General features: G+C 42.3%; 2 protein-coding genes across 2 annotated transcripts in view; one reads left to right on the forward strand and one right to left on the reverse strand.

Moving 5' to 3' along the window:
* Nucleotides 1-1,761, forward strand: part of RASA1 (RAS p21 protein activator 1) — a 64,669-nt gene extending 62,908 nt beyond the window's left edge. Inside the window, exon 25 of the mRNA XM_077347551.1 lies at nt 910-1,761. Coding sequence (XP_077203666.1) covers nt 910-993 — 84 coding nt within the window. The 3' untranslated portion in view covers nt 994-1,761. The remainder of the gene's footprint in view (nt 1-909) is intronic.
* Nucleotides 1,689-26,085, reverse strand: CCNH (cyclin H). The gene is made up of 10 exons (XM_077347572.1): nt 25,758-26,085; nt 23,675-23,797; nt 19,778-19,851; nt 19,146-19,356; nt 15,840-16,003; nt 15,141-15,211; nt 8,967-9,078; nt 7,455-7,515; nt 5,807-5,857; nt 1,689-2,380 (listed from the first exon to the last, which is right to left on the reverse strand). The coding sequence occupies exons 1-9, from the start codon at nt 25,872-25,874 to the stop codon at nt 5,825-5,827; spliced, it is 966 nt and encodes a 321-aa protein (XP_077203687.1). The 5' UTR covers nt 25,875-26,085; the 3' UTR covers nt 1,689-2,380; nt 5,807-5,824.
* Between the last annotated feature and the right edge of the window lie 1,058 nt (nt 26,086-27,143).

Below are 27,143 nucleotides of genomic sequence, written 5' to 3' on the forward strand. Positions count from 1 at the left end.
GCACTCCTAACCACTACACCAAACTGGCGTAATGCCATTTGTGATTTTGTAATCCTGCCATTTGTGATTTTGTACGTTCTAAATATCTAAGCAGTATGCTGCTTGATAACCACTAAATTACTCAAAACATTTTAACAGCTATCACGAATTATAAATATTTAGGCTTTTTCAAAAATCAAGATTTCTTCATCAAACATATCTTCTCCTAACTCATTTCATTCATGTTTGCCAGGAAATTCTAAACTAAGCTTTATGAGTAGGTTCACAAGCTCCATTTGGACTAATTGTTTATCTTAGATTTGTAACTTGCCTTTTTTTAGTCCCTGGTACATTTATTTACATATCTCAGAGCATAGCTTGCAAGCTAAAGAAAATGGAAATAGTATACCCAGCTAGAGACTATGTCAAAGTATACATTAATGACCTGCGGATGTAGAAGAGCCAATATGAGAGTTTGGTAGAAGGGAGTGTGCATGTTTAAATCAGTGCATTTTCAGTGTCATTATTCTTCAGAATTAATATACCTTTATACACAAGTTATATCTCCAAACAATTTTTGGTATCCTGTTTTATATAGCAGTTTTTAATTTTTCTTTAATTTGTTAAAGCTTCAGAGCCCATTCACCAGTTTTAGGAAACTGCAGTTTGGTTATAGGCCTTCTCCCTGCCTACAATCATATTTGCTCGGTGTTCTGAACAAATTTCATAGAAATCTATGTCCAGTTCAAAATCTAAGTTGACCAAATAATTATTACACATACATCCCATCTTTCTTCTCTGCAACTTGGTATAGCACACATGGTACTCTCCCATCTAAGCAGAGACCACTTTAGCTTGCAATGGCTTTATTATGCATCATCTGCCTAGAATGAGTCTGCTAATGCATTATCTGTGCCGTTTATTCAACAGCATGTGTTAAAGAAGTTACTGGCTATTACAGAACTGCTTCAACAAAAGCAAAATCAGTATTCTGTGTCCAACAATATCAGGTAGCAGCTTTCCTCATTGAACTCTGCATGGATCCAGCATGTCCAATACAATAACTTTCACCAATATCACTTCCTTCTTGCTCTTGCCAAAAATAGCACACACGTTTCACGTACCCGGTGATGTGTGAACTATGCAAAAAACAAAAAACAAAACCTGTTGGTGACAGACTGTACCAGCAGCTTTAAGCTATCTGTGCAGGACACTTGCACTTTCTTCCACTTGGAACCCATTTCACAACCTCTGAGCCTTGGTGTACAGTTCACCTTCCACAAAGAGAATGCTGTGACTGTCTCTTGAACTGTATTTCAACACCTCCAATTGCCAAAGTCTTGCTGTCTTGTGGGGAAAAAACAAAACTATAGTCAACTGCCAAGGAACTATCAACAGCAAATTATAACTGGATTGAGAACACTTCTTACTGTAATTTGACTGGTTACATTTATCGAGACTGTTCAATCACTTTGATTTGTATTTACGGCTTCTGGAGTTTGATAGGAAAATCCTTGCTGTATCCTTTTTATACCATGCTGTTTCTCTTGTTTAGAATTGTGCAGAGAGAAGATGCAGATTAGGTTTTGTCAACTTCGGGTTTTTGTTTTTTAAAATGTGCCACTGATTATTTTGAATAATTTGTTCCATCAAGGGCTGTATCCAGAAATCACAATGCTTTTTGTAAAATGTTTACAACAGTTAATAAATTGAATTCAGTAAGTAAGTTTATTGATAATTGTATCAGGCATGCATTCATTAAACAATTTTATAGCATACAAATTGGCTTGGTTTTTGGCATAATTAGAGATTCAAGAGTTTAATTTTTTAATGCAAAAAATTTACAGGCAAGGCATTTTCAATGTGTATTCTTATGTTTGTATTCATATCCTGCTTTTCTCCCTAATCAGGTTCTAAAGCAGTTTGTCTAAAGCAGTTTGCTCTCCTTCCTCTATAATCCTGTGCAGTAGGCTAGGCTGAGTCTGTGATAGGTCCATGATCATTAGTGTGCTTTCACAGCAGACCAAGGTTTTAAACCTGTTTGCTGTAGGTCACTCTAAACAGCTGTGCCACACCAGACAAGATTGCTGATAGAGGAAGAAGTTTGGATGAGGAATAACCCACTCAGACATTTGTATATGAGACAAATCCTTGTTCTTTTAAAATATTGCTATGTACTGTTCCTCTCATATTATGTTCGTTGATGCTATATTGAGTAAGATGGAGATGAAAATTGGCTGTGGTAAAAGCCTCAATAGTTCATCCAGGTCTTAATGCACGTCATATTGGCTTCAGAACAGATTAATGATTGGATTGTAGCTCTCTAAAGATAGGCAGGGACTCAAATTTATAAAGTAGCTGGAGAAATTAAGAATGAACCCTGAACATATGAATCTGGTGGCTGGAAAAAAGCAGAACAGAAAGAAAAACATCAATGCCATCTTCCCCTTGCACTGATAACTCCCCTTAGTCCCCCAGTCCCTCTGCCCTGGACTTGGTCAACAGCATTTTCTAATTTACTAGTTGGTTTACTTCTAGCAATGCAGTCCAGTTCACATTTTAAGCATACAAGGAGTTGAAAAAAGTATTTCCTGTTTCATTTTAACCTACCAACCATTTTCCTTTCACAAGGGATGTTAGTATAGGACTAGAACACCCTAGGCACCGCTTAATCAAATCCCTTTAGGCAAAAACATTCAATTCATTTGAACAGAAATTCATGGACCACCAACTGAGCAGGAAATAAGTATTCCAATACTTCCTAGAATTCCTTGTGCTGGTTAAGGCAGCTGGTGGAGCAAAATTTTGTCCCTAATACTTTATCAAAGGTATTCAAGGATGGTCAGCCACTTTCTTCTCCAGATAGACATGCTTTTGGCATAGCCTCTAAAAGTGTACTGCTCTGTTGCCATCAAATACCAGACTTACTCTAGAATACCATTAAGGCCTGAAATATTTCTACTTGACAGAGGCCAAAGATCACAAAGCAGTACTTAATACCCAATGCATAGCCACCCTGAGAAGGGATGAGGATAGAACTAACCCTATAGAAATATGAAATAGAACTGATACTCAGCATAGACCTTTATTTCAGTTCTAGAACAGTGTCTCTCCATAAAAGGCTAACTCACACTGATGGCTTTTTACCCAGAAACCAAAGTGCTTGGATGGTTAAGTTCTTTCTAACCACAGCTGAGAAAATTGGAAATCTGTATAGCATACAGCAGCAAGTATTCCGACATCAAAAAGTCTTAAATACCCAATGATTTCCATAAGCAAAGATGTCCCTTATGCAGGACGAGGATTCTAGTACCAAACATAAAAATTGGCTTGGGTACCCATTCCATGATAAACTCATAACATTGCCTTCATCTATGCAGTTATTCACCAGATGCCTGCATCCCCAGGCAGGATTCTAATTCTACCCATTGACAATTCTTTATACAGTGTAACATTTGCTGCTTATTTGATTGGCATATCAAAATACAACACTTATCGCAGGATTCTCTCATAGAAGGATGATTGGATCAGGTGTTCATTATGAGAAGTAAAAGCTTACAGAAGAGCCCCTGTTGTTTTGACCTAATTGAGAACCATAGTCATGAGAACCATAGTTGGTTTTTAAATATGTATTTTTCATAAAGAAAATGGTTTGATGAAGTATCTCTAAATGACTAACTTAAGTATGTCCTTCCTTTAAAACAGTGGTTCTCAACCTTCCTAATGCCACGACCCTTTAATACAGTTCCTCATGTTGCGGTAACCCCCAACCGTAAAATTATGCAAATGTTCTTTCACTGAAAATAAACTGAAACTGACCATTGACGTGAATATCCATTGTTCAGCATTGTATGTAAATTGGCTTTTTTCCGGTGTTTCTCAGTTAAGTTCTGCCTCTTGACCACCATGCCGATCTTACTCTTTTCTGTTGCTCCAGACAGACGCTCTATCTCGATCTAACCCAGAAGGCTGTTGTGTGGATGCCCCCCCCCCCTGGCCAAGCTGCTTTCCATGCCACAATCCCTGTGAAAGGGTCAATCGACCCCCAAAGGGATCTTGACCCCCAGATTGAGAACCACTGCTTTAAAACCATGTAAATTTCAGTTACTTTTTCCTATATAAGGAATGAACAGTAAGAAATGTCTTCAAAGAGTCTGCTGTGGTACTTTGATATTAACCAGGTACCAAAAGATTGTAAAGCATGTTCCAAGTTGATTACATGTCAAGTTCCCCATAAAGAAATGCACTTAAGACAGCCTTAAATCTGATGTGCAACTAATTAACACACACACATCTTGAAAGTAAATGGGCAGTGTCTAAAAATTTTACTAAACAGTGATCATGGGCAAGCCTTTTCATGTTACCACCCTCACTTTTTTGAAGTTGAACTAGGATGTTTGTGCCACATTCCATGTTTGGAACTTGTATTCTATATTTCATGCATCTTCAAGTTATTCCCAAGCAATAACTTAGGTATAGCCTTCCCTCCCTGCTAAGATCTGTCTTTGTGTACTGAGCCAGAGATGGGAGTGTAATCCAGTTTGATATTCAAGCAGGGACTCAATTTGGCATAAATTCTGCTACATGTTCTAGATGTAGCCTGACAGCTTTGAATGTTCCACGAGAACAAAAACCAAGATTCTGAGTGTCCAGATCTCCTTGTACCCATGGCCATAAGCAATAACCCTAGTATGTAGGATAATATTTTCAGAATCTTCCTCAATACAGCCTTCTTTGGTGACTTGTTCATAATCCCAGATAAAACTATTAAGTCATCTTGGTAAATCTAGTTCCATAAGAATGGCGTCTCAATTTGGTGGTCGGTTCTCCTTCAGTACCTTTTTTAGCACCACGAGCACAAAATTGCTTCAAGACAGGTAGTGGGTTTTTTCCCTTCAATTATGAGTTCCATTCCAAATTACCTTCCACATGTTTCTATTCACCTCTCCCCCTTTATTTCATCTACTGTGCCAGACTGAACTGCCTTACCACCTGCTGCTTCTTAGCCAAGGATTCTTTCCCTGCTACCCAAACTTCCTTCCCTACATTCTGGTTCATTTGGAGCGACCCATCTAACTTTATTCTCTCTGAATCTGGTTTTCTCTGGTCTATCTATGTGGAAGGAACAGAATTTGGATTAGGAGCAACAATTAACTGGGTACTTTGCTTAAATAATACAGCCAAACTCCAGGATTGTGCAACTAGGTGGTTTTAAATTGTCATAATACTGCAATTGCTCACTGTCTTGTATGTTGGTCTTGGTATCCCACTTCCTGTTCTGTATCTTGGACAAGGCAATAAACCTACTTGCTGGTAAAGTATTTGTCTCCCATCTTTTGCTTTTTTAGTCCCTATTGTGCCAAATGGGGACCCATGTGTACAACATACTGCATGATCCTGGTTTGCTCCGGAACTTATATTCTTTATTCTCCATGTGTGAAATGCTCTACATATGGTAGACCTGACACAAGTACAAATTGAGGTAAAAGTACTAGTTCAGTCCGTTTTGGTAGGTTTAAGATGTAGCCAAATCTAGCTTTAGACTTAATATGGCCTTAATAGAATGCTATTCTGAAAGTGTGACTGGTCCAAGGTCACCGAGCAAGCTTCCATAGCCCAAGTGAGGATTTGAAACTTGGCCTTATAGATCCTAGTCTGACACTCTTAACCTCTACACCACAGTGGCCACTGACAAATAAGCCATGTTACTCCTGAAGTAAATCGCTCTGGTCACTTCATAAGAGAAGCTATTTATTATTCTAGCAACACGAGAACTGTGCAGTGAGTTTTAGGAATCTAAATTCCTCTGAAGTGTTCAAGATTTCACCTTTGTGGACATTTGTGGTCATTCTATGAAGTCATCATCTGTCCATTCATCCTAGATAAAGAAAAAAAATCAAATTAAAAGCACAGATACTAAAGGAAACAGATGAATATGCTTATACCCCTTTGGAAGTATTCAAAACCACATTTCTCCTTAGGATTTGTCTACTGACTCCCACTTACTAGGCAGCCTTATTCCAATATTTTTTCAAGATTTAACCTGTTTCTTTTTACTAAGAGTTTCTCTAGCAAAAAACTTGCTAGAAAAAGTGAGCACAGCATACCACACTGCCTCTGACAGTCATTGCTCCAGATGTATCTTGAGTCAAAAATTGCCAGTTAGATGTTTGGTTTTTAAAAATGCTGCTTAAAAATGAAATGATGAAAGGGTAGAACATTTTTGAATTGATACATTATCATTTTATTGTATCTTATTATATACCATATTGAGAGTTAATTTTAATTGATAAATATTGTTGTGAATTGCCCTGAACCTCCTTGTGAGGAAGGTGTGGTCAAGAAATCTAATTATAAAAAAATAAAAATTCTTCTGTTTAGTATATGTAACCAAAATATCAGTTTTAATTAAAGCAAGTCTTCATACAAAAAGAGATACTTCAGTATCCTTATAAAAATATGCAGGGGCAAAGTTTTATGGAGATGAACCCATTCCAGACAGATTTCTTAGTAGAGTAGAAAAGACCTTCACATGGTACCAGGGGAGAACTGCTTGCAGTATATATTTAGGTGTTTTTATGCTGCCTCTTCAGAGACTTCATTGAGGTAGCCAACAGTTTTAAAATGCAGCATAAAAAACAGGCCATCAGTTATAAGTAACAAAAATTGCTTGTAAAATAACAGATCATGGGAAAGCTGGTGAGATAAAACAGCTAATTGAAAGCCTGGGTGAAAGGATGAGTTTTAGTCTGAATAATGTAGGTAGTAGGCGAGTGTCAAAGGGGAGAACATTCCAAAGATGAGAACCACCATAGATAATTATTTATTATTATTATTATTATTAATATTTCATACCTGCCACTCTCTGTAGTTACCACCTGTCTCATTTCTGAAGGTGGGGCAGCCCAAGGAGCAAGACTAAAAGGGGCAGATCTTAACTGGAAGGCTGAGAGAAACCCTGGCCCCAAACAATTTAGGGCCTTAAAGGTAAGACCCTGCACTCTGAACTGGGCTAGAAACAGATAAGTAGCCAGTGCAAATCCTTCAGCATGGAAGATACAGTCCCTGTAACCAATCCCAGAAGTAGACTGGCCACCACATAAGTGATCCTAATGCTAAACAGGATTCACTAGATTATTTCTGAATCCATTGACAGTGTTATAGTCCTCTGTGTTTTTTCTGGGAAAATCTAAACTGTCTCCAATTCAAATTTATATACAAAAATTGTTGGCAAAAGAAGGCAAATGAACCATGTATATGCACATTTAGCCCATCTAACATGACTGCTTTGCAGCACAACAGCTCTGAGAACTATATAGACTATATATTTACATGTACAGGACAGAAAAATTTCCACAGAAAAACAGCATCATAAACTTTTCTGCTCCACATTACTGATCTTGCTGTAACGGACAAAGTTGATCAAAGGACATGAACTTAAACAGATCAGGAAGAATGTATAAAAATTTACTAACCTCATCCATTTTCGATTTCTTTGTAAAATATTCATCCTCTTCATAGCCCTTCCGCTTCTTCCTAACAACCCCCCAATACCAAATAGTAAGCATGTTAGTTGTCAATGCCATTGTTTTTCATTCATTTCCTTTCAGTTTTACAATCCCTTTGGGACGGTCTAATCTACCACCTGACCAAACAAGCTTATTTTGTGCTGGATGAAAACTGAGCAATTGGATTCTTAAGATGTGACATCCCTTGGCTAATTGGATTTGTTTTTTCTTCAGTTAGTAAGAATTTCTGTGTTCTTTCCTAAACAGTCCGCTCCCGCAAAGGCAGTGGCCTGATCATCCTTAGGATATAGCTAATAATTTATTGGCAAGAGTAGATAAGCTTTTTAAACAATTTCCCTTATAATGCTGGAGGCAGGAGCAAGAACTCCCCACTTCAACAGCTCAGTTACAGAAGCAGATCTTGTAGTATACAGCAGGGGTCCTCAATCCCCGGTCCGCGGCCCTGTACCGGGCCGCAAAGGCCATGGTACCGGGCCGCCAGCGGCCGCGCCTTCCTCCCCCCGCCCCCGCAGCGAGAGGGGGAAGAAGCAGGCACGGCCGCCGGCACGCCAGCGACGCAAACGTGCACGCGCGGAGTTGCCGCGCATGCATGTTTGCACCCCTGCTGGCGAAAACGCGCACGCGCGGCAGCTCTGCGCATGCACGTTAGCGCCACCTAGTGGCAAAAACGTGCATGCACGTCAACTGCGCGTGCGCGTTTGCGAGCAGTGGCGGTGGCCAGGCCGCTGGCTCCAACCCTCGGAGGCGGTCCCCGACTACTAGAAGGTTGGGGACCGCTGGTATACAGTACACTGTTCCCATAGGTAGCTTCTGCCTGGCTACACCAGACTGCCTGGCCTCAAATCTCTGATAATTTATTTTATTTATTTTTATTTATTTATTTAGATTTTTATACTGCCCTTCCCTACAGCTCTGGATGGTTTACAGAAAACATTTTGGACCATTTACATGAAATAATATCAGTAACAATATAACAACAATAACATACCAACTAGAACTAGAACAATATTTTAACAACAATAACTTTGACATTCCCTTGGTATGTTCGACCTCTCAGTCTGAGGGAAGGGGGTACCTATAGATGTTATGGCTCAGTCGGCCTCAAACAAATGCCTGGTGGAAGACTGAATCATGCAAAATTTTGCAACAGATTTCTGAACAGATCTACCTAGGAGTCAAATGTAAGGATTTCAGAGGTATCTGCTGTTCCTTACACAAAAGATCAGATCTTTTCCTACAACTCATAATATGAAGGCGTATTTATTTATTTTTGAACTTCTAGTCCACCCTTCCCCCGCGCTATGAGTAGGTTACAAATAAAAATATACAATATAATAATTACATTACAATTGCATATAACATTTTAGATGAATTCTAAAGATATAAAATACAAAAATATACAGCTTTGCTACAATATTTTTTTAAAAGCTACCATAAGAGCTTTAAAGGTCAGCTTACGTGTTTGTGTTAAGAGCAAGTTCCGGGCTATGACATTTCTCTAGCTTCTGTTTCAGAACAGCAACTTCTTCTGGATGTGGTGGCTCATATTTCTTTACCAGGTTTTTCATGCCTGAAGAATAATGGTGATTTATTTTAAATATTTAAAGACTACCTCTTTTCAAATACTCTACAGTATTTGACTAAAAATTTCAAATTTAGAATTACATGGAACCACAAATGCCAAAGAACACAATTGCATATATGCAATTAAATCCAATAGTGATGTAATACCATCTATTTGCTAGAAATGTTTAAAAAATTATAGACAAGAAACCATTTACAAAATGTACAAATATATCTGTAGACCTGCAGGCTTCTTCTAGATCAGTGGTTCCCAAACTTATCTGGCCTACCACCCCCTTTCCTGAAAAAATATTACTCAGCACCACCTGGAAATTAATTTTTTTTTAAATTTTAATAGCAATTAATACCGGCCGGTAATACCGGCGCGTGCCGCTTGGTGTCCAATTACCGAGTAGCCTCGCCGAACGGCGTCAGCGTCACGCCATCAGCGCTAGCTAGAGACGTCGACCAGCGATTCTGAAATACGTTATTCCCTACAAATAATGGACCTATTCCAAATATACGACTGACCTATTTATAGCTGCAGCTGGTGGGGACCGGAGAACCGGTCCGTTTCTCTACAAATACTTTACCGGAGAATCAATAGTTTTCAGGCCTAGTAAAAAGGCTTAACAGTTATAAATAAATAAATTACCGATAAATAAGTAAGAAATTTTGGTTTTAGACTAAAAATATAATACAAATAAAAGATATTTATTGGTATGTTTACGAGTTTGACAAAAAATGATTCAAAAATTCAGAGCGAGACAGTCTCGCTCTTCGGCGGAGAGAATCGAAAGTGCGGAGCGATGCTGTCTCGTTCTTCGGAGCGAAAAGGTTTGTAAAGCACATATAATTATTACAAAATAAATAAATAATACTCACCAATTATAGTCGCACTATTTGTTAGTTAACTTCAACTTGTACAATATCACAACAATCTAACTTAGAGTTATATTACGCTGTAATTTTACCCTAATAATTACGGGAAATCTCCTGATTCATAGCATGCTCCAAAATCTGCTGGTAGTACTGCTGCTGCCGTTCCAGACTTTGGCCTTACGATTGACCAATTGCATGAGTGGCAGTTGCCCGCAGCAATGCTCGTAGTACTCACGTGTTTTGGAACGGCAATTCAGTAGCATCGCATGAACAATAGCAGTGCGCGATTGTACATATCTCAATGCAAGTGAGGGAGTATGCTGAAACCGAGCTAATGTCCAGTACGTTGTTCAAAGAAAAATTAAGCGTTATGAGCAGAATACATAAATCAATTTTTCTAAATCTTCTCTTCTTTCTTTTATGCTTTCACCACCCCCTTACAGGTATTCATTGCCCCCAAATGCACCTGTGGCCCATCACCACCCCCCTGGATCGCTGCAGCACCCACTAGGGGGCGGTAGCACCCACTTTGGGAATCAGTGTTCTAGGTGGTCAGGGGCCTAATGGGTTCCAGCAACTTGGAGGAGGTGGACTGCTCTGCTTTGCAGATAATATGCCTTCCCTAGACCGGGGGGGGGGGGTTAGGGCTAGTGGACTTGGTCCAAGAAACAGTAAATGCCTCCCTAAGAGACAGGGTTGTCACTCCTTCCTTGAAGCAGATAGTGGCAAATCCAGTACTAAATAAACCCACATTGGACCCAGGAGAGTTGAATAATTGTTCTGTCCCAAACATACCATTCTTGAGTAAGGCGACTGAACAAGTGGTGGCTGGCCAACTTCAGAGATACCTGAAAGAAGATTGTTTGGATCCTTTCCAATTTTAGGTTTAGGCCTGGTTATGAGACTGAAACAGCCTTGACCATAATGGTGGATGATATGCAGTGGGCGGTGGGAGTGCTATTCTACTAATTCTCTTGGATCTCTTGGTGGCTTTTGATTCCATTGATCATGGTATCCTTCTGGATTGTCTTTTGGGATTCGGAGGCACTGTTCTGTGGGGGGTTCTGGTCCTACCTCAAGGGTAGATTTCAGAGTGTGGTGCTAGGGGACTCCTCCACCCCTTGTCCCTTTGACATTATCCAAGGTAACATCTTGTCCCCCATGCTTTCCAATATCTTTGTAAGGCTACAGGGAGAATTAATCTGGATATATGGTCTGAGCTGCCACTGAGTATGCAAATAACACTAATCTCTGTCTCATGCTACCAGCTCATCCCAGGGAGGCAACTGCTGGCTTACAATTTGCTACCAGGTAAAATGTACCATGTACAGCCTAGGACCAATTTATTTTAAGGACCACTTTCTCCCACATCCACTCACTGCAGTCATTCTTGGAGCCACTGCTTCAGTTGCCCCACCTTCTGAAGCTAGACGTGTGGCAATCCAAGAAAGGACCTTCGCCACCATGGCACCAAAACTTTTTTCTATTTTCCTATTATCTCTACTGCTAGCTTTCTCCAGCAGGTAAATACTTTTTTGCTCTATCTGGCGCGCTACCTCTAACAGTTATTGGCACTCCTTCCAATGTTCTTTGTGTGTTCTTAATTGAATGTTATAATTTTAACTGTATTTTTAATGATTTACATTTTTAGTATTTCTCATGTTCTCTGCTTTGTGGACCCTGATTGGGTGGAAAAATGGCATTAAAATATTTTAAATAAATACAATAAACAATCCACAGGTGTGCATTTATTCATGCTCTAAGGAGGATTCCATATTGTAAAAGCTGATGTTTCGTGATAGATTGAAGAAGCCTGTTTAACTAGATGAAATTTTCCAAGCAATTCTAGAGCCATTAAAGAAATTAAGTTGATTCAGAAGCATGATATTTCCTGCTAAGCCTAGTAAATCAGTCCTCTTGTCAGAAAAATTAAAGACCCCCCCCCCCACTGCTTTCAAAAGGTTTCATAAACAAAGTTGTGGCTTAAAATTTGTCACATGGCACTTTTTGCCCTTCACAGAAGCTGAGATTACATGTGTAAGGCTCTTCGCTGTCATCTTGCATCAGAGGATTTATTCTAAGTAGTGTCAAGACACAAGCGTGAGCACAAACTGAAAGAACTTCTCTACAGTGAATGTTCACATTATGATTTTGGATTTCCTTGAGGCTAATGGAGAATGCAGAGTTAGCACTGCTGTCCCAGGGAACCTGTCAAGACACACTGGCACATTTCGCATATCAAACCTCCAAAACATAAATCAAATGAAGGCTGTATTGTCTTTGATGCAAGTACAAAAGCAGTGTCAGGGACAGACTAGTAAATAGAATTCTAGTTGCAAAAATAAGCACCATTGTTTTGACACCTCTTATGTGTCCTGGACCACAGGTTGAAGGTTGGTAGTACTACTACAAGGCTGAGGACAGGGGTGGAGGGGATGGTACTGAAGACATCTTCCGTCATTTTCTTACAAACTTTTATGCTTGCATTACCACGAATTCAGGTCTCCCCCACCCTGGAAGACATCCACAATGCTGACAACAGCAACTGCAGCAAACAAAATATTAATATTCCTGTTCCTTTTGTGTATCATTATGCTAGTTATTTTTTTAATAACACCTGCCCCACTATGAAAGTGGCTTACAACGCTGTTTAATAAAACACTTAAGTCCCTCTTTTCTTCTTTTAAAGAGTATAATAAAATAGCAGACACAAGCTATTCGATATTAGTAAAAACTCACTAAACTAAACATGACAACAGATGACAACAGCCAAAGAATGCAAGTCTCATCAACAGAGTCAGCAGAAAAGCAATAAAATACAAGCAAGAGTGAGCAGAGTATCCTCTAATGCTCTCTGAAGCACCACCATCTTTGTGGCCTAAGGAACGGGTAAGACAGAACCATTACGTTTTCTCCTGTTCTTCCATTCTTTGTATTGTGCAACAAGCTTAACAAAGAGTTCTGAAAAAAATGAAACGCTCACAAGCATGTTTGTAGTATATTTTTCCTCCAGTTAAAAAAAAAACAACTATGACTACTTTGGTTAAACCCAGTAAAAAGTTATTATCATAATAACCTCTCCCTGGCAGTCTTGGTGCCATTGTTAAGAATGCTAGACAATGGTGCACACAGGTAAAGTTTACCTGTGTAAACTCCAAGGAGGCTACATATGATAACAGTAAATCACAGCATAAAAGGCTGACTTGGAAGGAACAGATTAAAACTGATAAATGGAAATAAACGACATGAGACTCAACAGGCCAAAAACAATCTGGAAAGGTACCCAGTGGCTCTGAACACCTTCACTATTGATATCATCTCTGGTCTAAAGAGAGAGAGGAATAAATCAACAAGGATTCTCACCCCTTAAATGGAACATCCACATAAGGGGCAAGAATCCTTGCTCCCTGCCCCCACCCCACACCTCCCTACCTGCTGGCATGTCTGATGCCCAGGCCCTATGGCCAGCCCAGCGCGACCCAGAGCTGTGTGTCGCTGTGCTGGCCCCGCCCCCGCCAGTCTCCTGAGGCTGCCCCTGCTCTCCGGAGGGCAGGAGCAGCCTTGGAGAAATAGCGGAGGTGGCCTCAGTCCAGCAACGCACAGCGCTGAGGCGCTGTGCTGGTCCCGCCCCGTCAATCTCCTGAGGTTTCCCCTACTCTCCAGAGGGCAGGAGTGGCCTTGGAAGACTGACAACGGTGGTGGCAATACCAGAGTACTGAACGTGCCTCAGTGCTCCGGCGCCACTGCGCGGTCCCTGGGGGCGGGACTACGGATGTCATGTCTATAGACTTCCATTGGAGGGACCACAGCAGAAGATGTTCCACATCAAAAAGGACTATAAACATACGTCAGTTTAGAAAACACGAATACAGGGCTGCCTCTAATGATCTTTCAGGAGAGTGAAAAGGAAGTCGGTCGACCTCGGAGAGAGCCCAGCAAAAGAAAAGATGATCGCCCCAGGCATCGTATTCAATACATTCAATAAATTCAATTTTATTCTCTCATCTATATTTGTAGTTTATTCAGTAAAGCCCACTTTCTCCACCACCATACTGTAATAGTCGGCAATTTCCCCCAAACACTTTTGTAGAGTATGCATTTGGGCAGGTGATGAGGGCATAGGCAACGTTCTCTGATTCCAGCCCTCTCATACATTGTTCACAAGTATGTGTATATGAGGTGGGGGGGGGGGAATAGAACACAAAAGGATTTTTAAAATGTGCTATAGCAAACAGGAGGAAAACCAGGCTTCTAAACAGGTGAGGGGGAATTATGTGCCAAACTGTGGAAGGTATAACAGTTTTCCAGGGATCCTTTCACAACCCAAGATGAAAACCTTCACAGTTAGCTCCCCTGCCCCCCCCCAAAAAAAAATCAGATCTAAAATGTGATGCAACACATGTGTGCAAATGCACACGCATAAATGTATGCCCGTAGTTAATTTCAGCCACCTTTAAACTGTTCCCCCGCATGAAGAAATTTGTGGCTGACCAGTTTCTGCTCGTGTAAACTGAAAAATCAAAGCAATGGCACAAACAACCTCTTGCTGAAAGTTTACTTTTCTACTGCAGGCACCTTTTCAAAGATGCACCTGCTCAAAGAGACACTTGTGCTTGCCATTGCACTTGTTGGTTTCCACCTGTCAGTGGACAGGATCCAGACAGTTTTCATGCAGTGTCACCCAGATCACATCTCACATTGGCACACCCTCATCATAACCTATGGTGGTCAAACAGAACCTCTCTTTCCTCTTTCACCAGCAGAAAACCTGCCCGGATGCAACCCATTGCTACTATTTTTATTAGCTGTCAGAATCATGCAGCAACCTTTGTTTCTTCATAGTTCTGAGAGGAGAGCCTGGCTGACTACAAAAAGGCATGCCACTGCACCACACATCTTGCTGTGTTCTTGTCATTGTACGTCCTACGCGGGGCAGGGAAGACAAAAACAAGACAAGACAGCCACTCAAGGTTCTTTTATCATCAGCTAGATACAAGTTTGTTATTGCAGGTGTCCTAGTAATCACTTAGGAAACAAAGAACAAGTTGTACTGCAGAGATACGCAAGAAGTGGAGGTACTACTTTCTTTCAAATGGCGATCAAGCCTTTTGCAAAGCCTCTTTATTTCTGCGGCACAGTTTAAACTCAATCAGTCCCCACCATCTCCTTCTCGGCAGCTTTACTTACATTTCATACCATCCAGTAAGTGGGAGAGGGAAGCTTTGTTCTCTTTCAGCATTAGACTTTCTGACAAGTAACTGTCAAAAGATTGCGAAAATTAGATCCCACTATCACTGTTTGGATGCAACAACAGCTATAAGCAGCATTTAAATTAACATACATGCCAATACAGAGAATTACATTTTAGCTCACGTTCTGTGTTATGTGACAGAATGCCAGATGTCAGCATAAGCAAACAAATGTAGTATTTAAAAGAAGTACAAAAGGCAGTCGATAATAATGTTAAGAACCTAAATTTTCAAGCATCTACACCCCTCGGGCATGAAAGATAATGTTCAAAAAGCAAAACAACCGAATTATGATTAGAAGATGTAATGCAGAAACATTCAACTTATGGTGACAGACATTAGTAAAAATGTACAACGATCCTTTTAAAGGCAACTGGCACTCAATTCCAACACACACAACTGCTCTTCTCTGAGCAGAGTCACATACACAGGCTCTAAGAAGTAGCCAAAACGACCAGCCACATATGAACAAGCCTGCTTGAAAAACCATTAGTGACAACCAACTCTGTTCTCTGTGCTGCAATCAAATGCACTGTATGGACCCTTTCACAGCTGCACAAAGGTAATTTGTTCCATGTTCAGAATAATTACACAAAGGGAGGAACCTAATAAGTGAAGCATCCAAAATATTATCTACCTTTCCATACTTATCCCTGCCCTGGACGCGCTAGACAGGAGAGCGGTGAGAGCTATCTGAGAAGGAGTATACAGGAGGCAGGCATCTGTCAAAGCTACCCGAGTAAGAAAGTCGTCAGCTGTTTTCCTCAGGGTCTCAGGGTTTTCAAGCAATGGATAACGAGTCTAGGAAAAAAATATATATTTTAAGTTGGAACTTCAGAGGCTGCTAGAAATTCCACAACTCCAGTATTCGGGACAAGATTCAAAAGAATATTACTAAAAGAAAAAGAACAACCTCTTTATTTATAAGAAAACCAAGTCCAAATCAGTCTACCCCCATCAAGTGCAATCTGTATTACCTAAAACAAGGTTCCTTAATCTGATTGTTTTGTTCTTTTCTCCTGACTCACTTGCTTTATATATTACATTCACTATGCCCAAGGCAGATATTTTGAATTTATAAGCCACCTTGAATGCAGTGACAGAAAGATGGCACATAAAAGGTAGCAAGCACATAAATTACAGAAACATCTGGAATGCCCAACACTAGAGTTTTATGAACTGAAAGGACAATACTGCCAAACGTCTCAGAGAATGATGATTAATAAACCCAGCCCTTGTGCATTCATGTTTTGAAAATATCACTTAAAACATTTAACGTTTATCATACCATCTCGTGCCAACACACCATTGGCTGTCCTGCCGTACACCGAGCAGGACAGCCACCTTGAGGTGGCAGTGAGTTACTGCAATGAAGGGTTACAACAGCTTTTCTGCTTCCTACCACCCACGCCTGTCACTTCACTGGAGTATCAGCTCACATTAATAAAAGAACGGTGCTAAAAAGGGCCCATGCCACTCACCTCCCAAAAGCATGCTACTGCTATCGGCTGGAGCTCTTAATTCATCTCTCATATATCTTTATTGTTAACTAAGACAAGCAGGTTTTGAAAGTTCATTGATCAAAAGAAACTTATAGAGATATTGTTTGCTTATTGAACAAGTAGTCAAAACAGACTACTTGATCAGTCCCTCGATTCTCAAGAATCCCATTGTAACTACTTGATCCAAAGAATGCTATTCATCCAAAAACTAAAATGTAACATAAGAGCTACGATTGGATAAATATCCTTCTGGTAAGGCCTTGGAGGAGAAGTATGTCTCATGGCTTAAATGCCACTCAGCACAACACCTACTCAGGGTGGCTATCCTTTCATCCCCCTCCCCTGACCACCCCCCTCCTCCTTCCACTTCTCTCTGAGGCTTGAAGGCTGCAGATCTATGCCACGTGAGAGCTGGCCCTGCCAGTGAGTTCCCTAACAGCTGCCTGCAGCCTTTCCAGGTAAAGGGGGGAGGGAGAGGCCGTCCGCAGAGTTCTTCCACTCCACCCTTCCACCCTCCTCTGCTGCCCTGCTTGCCAGCCGGCCGGGCCTGCCAGCAGCTGTAGCAATCTCTGCAGACGTCACCCCAGCCTCCACCAAGGCTACAGGCTCAACCACCACGCAGCACGACACCCAGCTGCCTTGCCCTCACCCCAGCTGCCAGCATGACACGTGGCTCCAGCACCCCATGCCAGTCTGCCCACCTTTGGATGCCTTGCCCCAGCCGCCAGCCAGGACTCCAGGTAGGCCAGCAGTGGGCCCTTTTGTGGGGGCCTTCCGCTAGCGCCATTGCAACACACTAGTTTTATATAAGTTCACTTTCCTTCCAGAAATGCATGACTGTTTACAGGCTCTCAAGCAATGCAATCAGACAACACCAAACAATGAAGAATGCAACAGGACTAGGATTACAGAAATAGAGAACAATGCAAACAACAGAATGTGGATTACAGGCATAAGACAATGCATTAAAAATTGGCAATACCTACAATAATGGCAATGGACTACACTTCTATTCCATTATATAAGGGCCTTCCTGGACTGTTTCATTTTACTACAATTCTAAGATCTTTAAAGAAAATCTAACCTTATCCATGGTTCCTCCATATATTTGTGAGACAGCCTGGGGGGGGGGTGGAATGTGTCTGGCTATCCGAGTTAGAGTAGGGCGAACTTTTGTTGGCTGCACCCTGATTCTAGCCTCTTTGCTCTCAGACACGCCTCAATGCCTGGAGCCAGCAGCAGGTAAGGGGAGAGGGCCCTGGGCACAAGGTCGTGGTGAAGGGCCTGCTAACGAGGACCTTCCAGCCTGCTAAACAGGGCCTGCTAACGAAGGCCTCTTGGCCTGCTAGGCTGGGCCAGCTAACAAGGGCCTTTGGGCCAGCTAACAAGGGCCTTTCGGCCTGCTAGGCTGGGCTTGCTTAGCAGGGCCTCCTAACGATGGCTTCCCGGCCTGCTGACTGCCTGCTGAGGAGCATTGCCCAGGCCTGCTAACAAGTTGGCCAGCCCCTGTCTGCCCCAGTTGATCAGGCTGCGAGCTGTGGCCCAAAGCCACCTTAAGCTGCCTGGCCGGGGCCATGGGAGGGGGACCCTCTTAGGAATCGGCTTTGAAACTAGTGTTGAATATTACTGTTTGGCACATTCTGTGGAATGACAGATATGTGGTGGGAAGCTTCCTTTTTTCCTTGAGCAAACTATTCCTCAAGGTGGGAACCACCATTGCACCTGCTGCCAATCTTCGCCACCTGCAGGGTGCTACATTTAGACCGAGGCCATTAAGGGCTTTGGGATAACCTAAACCTTAAACCGAACTCAGTAATTCATCAGTAGCCCATGGAGTATCTACAGATTGGGTGTGACATGCATGGTCCACTTAGTTGCCAGAATGCAATGCTGGGCATCAACTGGACTTTTCTTTAAGGACAGACTGGAGTACAACAGTCTGCCCTCAAAGTACAGCATGGATACATGTGGCCAAACCAGCCAAGTCAAGGCAGGGGACACCTTACGAATCTCGCAGAATGCCTCTTTGCATCTGCATTAAATTGCTTCTTCAGTAATAGGGCTTGGGCCAGTATAATTCCTGGGATCTTACTTAGGTCAGTGAGCCTGAAGTTGACCCCACCAAAGGTGGGCAACACCGTATGAAAGGCAGGCAGCCCTCCCAACCAGCATTACTACTGTCTTGCCATGATTCAGTGTCAGCTTGTTCACCCTTCACCATCTAATCCCTTTAGTAATTCACTGATTCAGGATCTGTACATCATCAACAGGAAGATGAAGTAATACAGAGCTGGGGGCATCAGTATATTGAAAACAGGCTACTCCAGGTCCAGAAATGATTTCTCTTAATGACTCCTGTCTATGATATTCATATTTAAAATGTTTCACTCTAATTTTGCATCAAAAAGGTACAGTTCTTAAGCAACAAACATTTACATTACCTTCAGATCAATCAAGAAGCCTTCAAACGGTCTGTAGGGATTGTGAACTATAAGATGGAAATTGAGCTGCTGAATAAGTAGCAATTCATATTCCAAGATCTGTTCCAAGGCCTTTTCCTGACCTACTGGGCTTTCACGAAGGTTGCCAACAAACTGTGCACTGGACACGTTAAATTCATCAACTTTACATGCCAAAAATGCACACGTTAACCTTAAAAAACAAACACAGACACTTGATTTTACTGTCTATTATACAGCAATTAATTTAATTGGCTATGGACCAAAATAAAAAGTGTTTAGAACTCATTCACCTATATCCTAAAGGGAAATTATCAGTTAATTGTTGTGCTTTTATTTAATCATTTCACAATTGCAAATATTTTTTAACTGCACAAGTGGAAAGACGGCCAAGTGGAAAGACGGCATAAAAACATTTTAAGAAATACATTTTTAACACCCTATAGCTTTTCTGTTGTTGAGTTTTGAACGTTGGAATCGAATCTTTGCTAAGCCACTCTCTCAGCCTTCACAGGCTTGTTGAGGACAAAAGGTTCTGGGAGAACCATGAACATCACCCAAGCTTTTAAAACTTGCACAGTAGTATTAGCTGACAAAGAGAGCTTGTTACTCACATAATCACACGTGGATGATATTCCATCACTGAGTTATTGAGGTAAAAACGTTTGAAGTACATGCAAGCTGATCCCTAGAAGGAAATGCAGGTCAGAAAGCTCAGTCATGTACCATAGTTCAGTAGGAATTGGCTGCTAGCAAACACTACACATAAAGGTAAATTAAAATGCACGACATATCAGGCAATTCAGTTCTGCACATGAAAAACAGGCCTGTTCACACATTACAGGCAACATAGGTACATCCTGCAGATACGCACATACCTCTGTTTGTAATAAACAGTACATTCACATTACAGGTGCAGTCGCAGACCAGCAACTCATTATATATGGGGTACATATGTGGGATGTAACACGAGCATTACTCAATGCACATATGAAAAATCAAGGGTATGCTGTACACAGACTGTGAATGTGCTCACTGTAACTTATGTATAGGATTGATAAAAGTAATTTAGCATCAGGGCACCTCACTGCTACCACTTGTAGCACATTAGCACTTGTAAAGGTAAAGGTATCCCCTGTGCAAGCACCGGGTCATGTCTAACCCTTGGGGTGACGCCCTCTAGCGTTTTCATGGCAGACTCAATACGGGGTGGTTTGCCAGTGCCTTCCCCAGTCATCCCCAGTTTACCCCCCAGCAAGCTGGGTACTCATTTTACCGACCTCGGAAGGATGGAAGGCTGAGTCAACCTTATTAGCACTTGTAGACAATTATAAATATATAGACATAAAAATGTTTTCAATGGGTCTTTGAACAAATTGCTGTTAGAATTTTATTTGTTATGTTTTCTAGCTCAGAGCATTTTAATAAATACAATGGCCATAGCTCTTATTATATTTAATATTTATTACATTTAATAACTATAACTGCCCCTAGTTAGCCATTTTCCAGACAGGCACTGTGCTCCACAGTACTCGCATTCCAATATGCCCTTTCTTAGAAATTGTTCTAATTAGACACCCTTTTATTTCCTTTGAGTATGTTTGCACTTTTTTTTAATACCCCACTGTTGGACCTCGAGAGGAACTGACCAGCCACTGTGCCAGACAGGATGCTTCAACTCTATGGACCACTGATCTAATCCAGCCAGGCTCTTCTTATATCCTTAACATGCTATCTACAAGCAGGCTGGTGGTTACAAGTAAATAAAAAATGAGACAGGCCAGGCAGATTTGGACCACTGCCAATAGTAAAGTGATGTGCTGGTAAATCTAGTCTTCTTCAGGGAAATCCATGAAAACATGCCACATTCAATGGAGCTTGAGGATATCCTTTATGGAAATGACTCTCCTTAAAGTTCATAAATCCTTCTTAAGGTAATTTTCACTGTTGTTGATATATTTCATTGTGAGGGAAAAATTATAGGAATGCCACTACAAGTCAATGTGGGCAAGCAGTGATTACATGTTTTTGGTTAAGGCTGATAATCAAATCAAGGAATGCATAAACATTTTAAGCTACTGCACATATGACTACTGGATGGCTCCAAATTGCCTTTGCCATTTAGCATGATTACACAGATATATTATGAGTTATTTTCAAAACAGAAATAATTTAAATGTCATAGGCCAGCTCGGTCTCATAAGTCTTTAATGCTTGTGAAGCTAGATGTTGCTTGTGCCCGGGATTATTCCAGTGGCTTAAATCACTCACACAGATTATTGTTCAGATGCATAATCAAATGGTATACGCTTATGGGTTTATTGGGGTGTATTCACATTGATTTATTAAGGTTTCTGCAACATTTGATTCAAAAGATTAACTCAAAATGCATTGAAAATAAAAGAAAATAAATACGAGATGCTTGTTTTTGTGTCCGTGTATGAATTCACATTACATTGAACGACACAACAGTCTAATTCAGGCTTTTTCTGCTGAAGGAAAACATGAGGCCTTTTCCCAGAGCTTTGAGCAGTACATGTCTTTCCTGGAACAATATGACACCCCATATTATAGTTCAATTCACACATGCTCATCTGAATATTCAAAGGGTATAGCACCAACCAGTTTTCAAGTTAACATAAAATGAAAACAACTTACATACTAAAGGTTAGTGCAAAAAAACTGTGGATGCATAAACAGCCACAATGATAATAAATGAAATAAGTACTTTATTTCATGTTCAAGTCTGCAAGTATGTACACAAATGATTCAAAGTCTATGGAAGCTTTGGGAAACGTGTTGTCAGCCCTGTATAATACAAGGAACTCGCACCCATAAATCAGAACTCTCTGGATTTCCAGTATGAACATCCTAGTATAACTCTCTGTAGGCAAGAGACACACGTTCTGAGCCCTCACCCCCCACCCCAGAAAAACATCCATATTATACAAAGGATAAGAATAAAAAAGTTACCCCATGTTTTCTGATCCAAACAAGTCTTTAAGCAGCTTACAATTGCCTTCCCTGCCTCTCCCCACAACAGGCATCTTGTGAAGTAGTTGGGGCTGAGAAAGCTTTGAGGGAACTGTGACTGATCCAAGGTCACGTAGAGAAGTGGGGAATCAAACTCAGTTCTCCAGAATAGAGGCTGCATTCTTAACCACTTTACTAAGCTGGCTCTCAGGGGTGACTTATTCATTTTCAATACTAATCTCTCAGTTACGAAGAGAAGAGTTGGTTCTTATATGCCACTTTTTTCTACCAGAAGGAGTCTCAAAGCAGCTGACATTAGCCTTCCCTTTCCTCTCCCCACAACAGATACTCTGTGAGGTGGGTGAGGCTGAGAGAGCCCTGATATTACTACCCGGTCAAAACAGCTTCATCAGTGCTGTGGGGAGTCAAAGGTCATTCAGCCCGCTGCATGTGGAGAAGCAGAGAATTAAACTCAGTGCGCCGGATTAAATGTCCGTGCTCCTAACCACTACACCAAGATGGCTACTGTAATTTATTTATCATACTTCTAATGAGTAGGCTTGTGTGGCAGGGATAGGGTTGCCAGGTCCCATGGTCCAGGCAGGGGTCCCCTGGATTTAGAATGCACCCTCAACCCCTTTCCAGACCAGAAGAACACTGCAAATTAACTCGATGTGCTGATGTCACCTAGAAATGACATTGGCATGTTGGCAAGCAATGCTCTGGACTTTGGGCAAACCACTATGGTTAGTAGGTAATTGTACCACAGAGTTTTTGCCCAAGCATTGCCCTCCCAATGTCACTGATGTGTCAATGTCACTTCTAGATGATGTCAGCACATCACATTTATTTGTGGCACTCCTCCTCCCCCCTACCAGAGTGCATACTCTCCATCCCCCACCAGCAGCTACAAGGGACATAGCAACTCTAGCATAGACAGTGGGTTTAATTGTCACATGAACCACATTGTCTACCCATGGAAACCTTACCTCTAGTAGCCCTATTTAGATATGAAAAGGACTACACATGCTCACAGACATCATGTGCATACTTGCACTTGCACATCATATTGTTAACATCATACTTGCCAGGCTTAGCTTGAGCACAGACCAAGAGAACCACAAGGTTTCTGTGGGGCAAGGATCAAAGATACTTCCCCTTGAAGACTGGCTAAGAGGGAAGTGGGGGGAATGTGAATGCCTCTTTCTGTTAAAATTACCACAATGTGTTTCAACCTTCAAGGAGGGTGTCTTTAAAACAAAAAATTGGGAGAGCTCATCCTGTCTCAAAAGAGTCATGCATTTTATTCTGAAATCTCTGGGCTCCTTAACTGTATATGTGTAGAAACAGGCAGCAGTTTCTCACTTGGGGAGAAAAGGTAGTCTGCACATCCTCAGCAATCTATGCAGTAATACAGCAAACAGAATTGTGTCTTATTTGGTAAGGCATTCTTGTTTGACCCTATAAACTCAAAAGTTATTTCCTCTAAATTATTTCCTCTAAAGCATGTGAAAGAGAACCCAATATAAGCAACTTACCACCACAGATCTGGGCATTACTGGCTTGAAGACAGAGCAGAAATCCAGTAATCTTTTTTCATAGTATTTACAAATTGTAAATTCCTCATGTGGCTCAAGAATACAGGAGTCATTCTGTTGTACCTTTTGGAAGGACAAAAGGTGTCTTAAAGCAGATATATTCATTAAGCACAGGTCTGAATTCTCTGTGTAATGTTATTATTAACCTTTCATTCATTATAATCACTGAGTTTGATGTATTGTTTTGTTTAGTTATATGTGAACCACCCTGAGCCTTAGGGGAGGGTGGCATATAAATGCAATGGAGAGGGATAGATGGAGGAGAGGAGAAGGATAGATAGTCCAAAGAAAGAAGTGTGCATACAAAAATAGATTTAAGGAGCCCAAATAATACACCAAATAACAGAAATTAGGGAAGAGAATCTGAACATTGGATACAAAATGATTTATTTCACAGTTGGCCAATTTAATATTTAAGGGAAGCTTTTCTCTCTCTCCAGCATCCTAGGTCCATAGAAGTTACAAATCAAACTGACTAAATTAAGAAATAAAGTACACTTTGGTTTTGAACAGGAAAGAGAGAGAGTGTAGCAGAATCACAGCTGCAATTATATTATCCAGGATGTTGCGGGCCAGGCTTTCGTGAAACCCTAGTGTTTCTTGACAACCCTGGAAGGCTTTCATAAATGAATGTAATTTGTTAAACATGTATTGGGTGATATGACCATATACCATTTTATCAATCCACCCACCACTCCCAAAATGGTCAATGATGGGCCTGGAGGGGGTGGGAAGGGGAGGGGCTCTGGATTGGGCATATACACAGTTATGCTTCCCAACCATATTCTGCATGATTGCACCATTTTGGGGGTTTCTCAAAGTCTGATGACTGTTTCAGGGGTTTCTCAATGGTAAAAAGTTAGATAGGCTGCTGTAGACTGATCCTGCATGGGGGTTGAACTACATGACCTGAATGGCCCCTTCCTATTCTATGAGTCTATATACAATTTATCTATAACATGAATTAGCCCCCTTTCTACTTTACCAAAAACTCAAGGCAACTTACCGTATAGTATATTATAGCTAGATATAAAATACATAAAAACTAATCACTTTTTAGTAAGCTCCACAAAACTGTGTGAGTCATCAGAATAAACCCTAACTTGAATCTTATTGCTTTACACAAATCCACTAGATGGCCTTAGCAAGTCTGCCAGTTTTAATGCCAGTTTTAATATTGAGACGAAAACACTGACTTGTCACAATGCTGAGGTAAGGGTGTTTAAAAGCCAGACAGTATATTAATAATTACAGAGAAAATCCATGTGAAGCACTGTGAACACTTTGTTGCCATCCAATCACACCTGACTTACAGCAACCCTGTAAGGTTGTAAGGCGAGAAACCATCAGAGGTTGTTCTGCCACTGCCTGCCTCCTTGGTGCTCTCCCACCAAATACTAAGCAAGGCTGACCCCTGCTTAGTTTCAGAGATCTGATGAGCCTAGTTATTCAGGTCAGAGCATTATGAACACTCTATATGAAGGGCGAGTCTCATCACCAGTATTAACAGATGATACTTTTGAGCGTCTACCAAAAAAACAGAGCCACTGTAGTAACAGATAACGGAACACAGGCCAAATGCAGCTGTCGTGCAAAGAGTATCTGGCACCAGGTTGTAACCTCGTGCAAGAAAAAGTCTGCACGGTAGCTGCCTTTTGCCAGTATTCCACTGCTTCTGAGTGTCTGGCCCAGCCTAAATCCATTCACTTTGCGCGGAGCTGAAATGTTGGGCTCCAACTGCAGTGCCCCGGCATCTCGTGTCGCCCCCTTTTAATGCTGAGCCTTCATGGGCTTCCCGACTACAGAGCCCAGAGATGCTGACGGAAGCGCTGGGGGTCTCCCCCGGAAGAAGCACGGTTGTGACAGCCGTGCCACTCGGCCAGAAGGCCCGGCGAGTTCAGCGGGGCTTGCTCCCTGGCACCTGCCAGTCCTCCATCACTTCATCCCATTCCGGGAGGAAAACGGAAGCGCAGGCCGGACGCCCCCCGCCCCCCTCCCTTCTCTCCTTCCGCCTCGCCGGTACCTTCCCATTGGCCACCGCTTTGCACCGGAACCTGCGGTTGGCATCGGCCCGGCGCCGACTCAGCTCCTCCTCGCCGCGGAAGGTCCAGTGGCGCCTCTGAGTGCTGTTGTGATACATCCCGGCGGCTCCAGCCACGCCCGCTCGCCCGTCTCCCGCTCCCGCCACGAACCCACAAGCGCCCACCCGGACATGCGCTGTAGAGCCGAGGGCCGTCCTTCCGCTTAGACGGCCCCGAAGTCTCAAGGGTTAGGGGAATGCTAGTTTCCTCCGCTTCACACTTCCGGCGCCAGAGTGAAGGCGGCCGAGCGCCCCGCACGCAGCCCGCAGTGTTCTGCCTCGAAGGAACCCACGCACGGCTGCCCTGCAGTGAGGCGCGGAGGCCGGCACTGGTGTGCGGCGAGGTGGGCCTCGTAGCCCTCGGAGAGGAGCAAGGTGCCTTCGCGTCCAGGACGTGCGTGGGCTTGTGGCGCCTTCCAGACGAAGCGGTCCGCAGCACAACGGGGCGCGCGGCTAAGCCAAGCCCCTCGGTTGCAGGAGGCTTGGGCTGGAGCTGGGATTCCTCGGGCGGCCCTGATGTTGTGGCATTTCAGGCATTCCGCCACGGCCGTGCACGAAGGGCGGGGCTCAGCATGGGAAGTCGGTCGTGTGTGAGCCTGAAAAAGGGAATATTCAGCACCAGGATGCTAGAAAGGTTTTCCGAGCAACGAAGGGCAGCGGGTGTCCACCGCAGTCATAAGCGCCGCCACAGGTGACTAACCCCCGTGCTGGGGATCTTATCTGATGCAGGGGTGGCCCAACTGCGGCTCTCCAGAGGTCCATGGACCACAGTTCCCGTGAGCTCCGGCCAGCACGTGCTGGCAGGGGCTCATGGGAATTGTAGTCAATGGACTTTTGGGGAGCCACAGTTTGGCCACCCCTGTCCATATCTCGTCACTTTCAGCCCCCTCCAGTCTTCACAGGAGGTTGAAATAAACCACAGAATATGGTAAACAACAGTAGCCCTGGGGTATAAACTACTGCCTTCCATTTCAATCCCGTCTGAAGTCCACCTAGAAAAGCAATACCTCATTTTGCCAGGAAGGCCTTTAGGGATGGCAATGCAGTCTCGCCTTATAAAATAACTTAAACTCAAGCGAATCCAGTCTATTTAACACACCTCACAGAGCTCTGCCAGCCGAGATTAATAACATTTAATGTGCCTTTTGAAGAATAGTTTCAGATATCACATCTCAGTCTTCCTGGAGGCAAGGGGCTTATGGCTGTTCCACGAGACAGTTACCCACAGCCTGTCAACTTCTCTCTGACAACCCAGCTAGCTCCCAGTTGAATTCTAGATTAAGTTTAAGGTTTTGGTAATCACCTTCAAAGCCATATGCAGTCTAGGCC

This window comes from Paroedura picta, chromosome 7 (genome assembly GCF_049243985.1).
Source record: "Paroedura picta isolate Pp20150507F chromosome 7, Ppicta_v3.0, whole genome shotgun sequence".
Classification (NCBI taxonomy): domain Eukaryota; kingdom Metazoa; phylum Chordata; class Lepidosauria; order Squamata; family Gekkonidae; genus Paroedura; species Paroedura picta.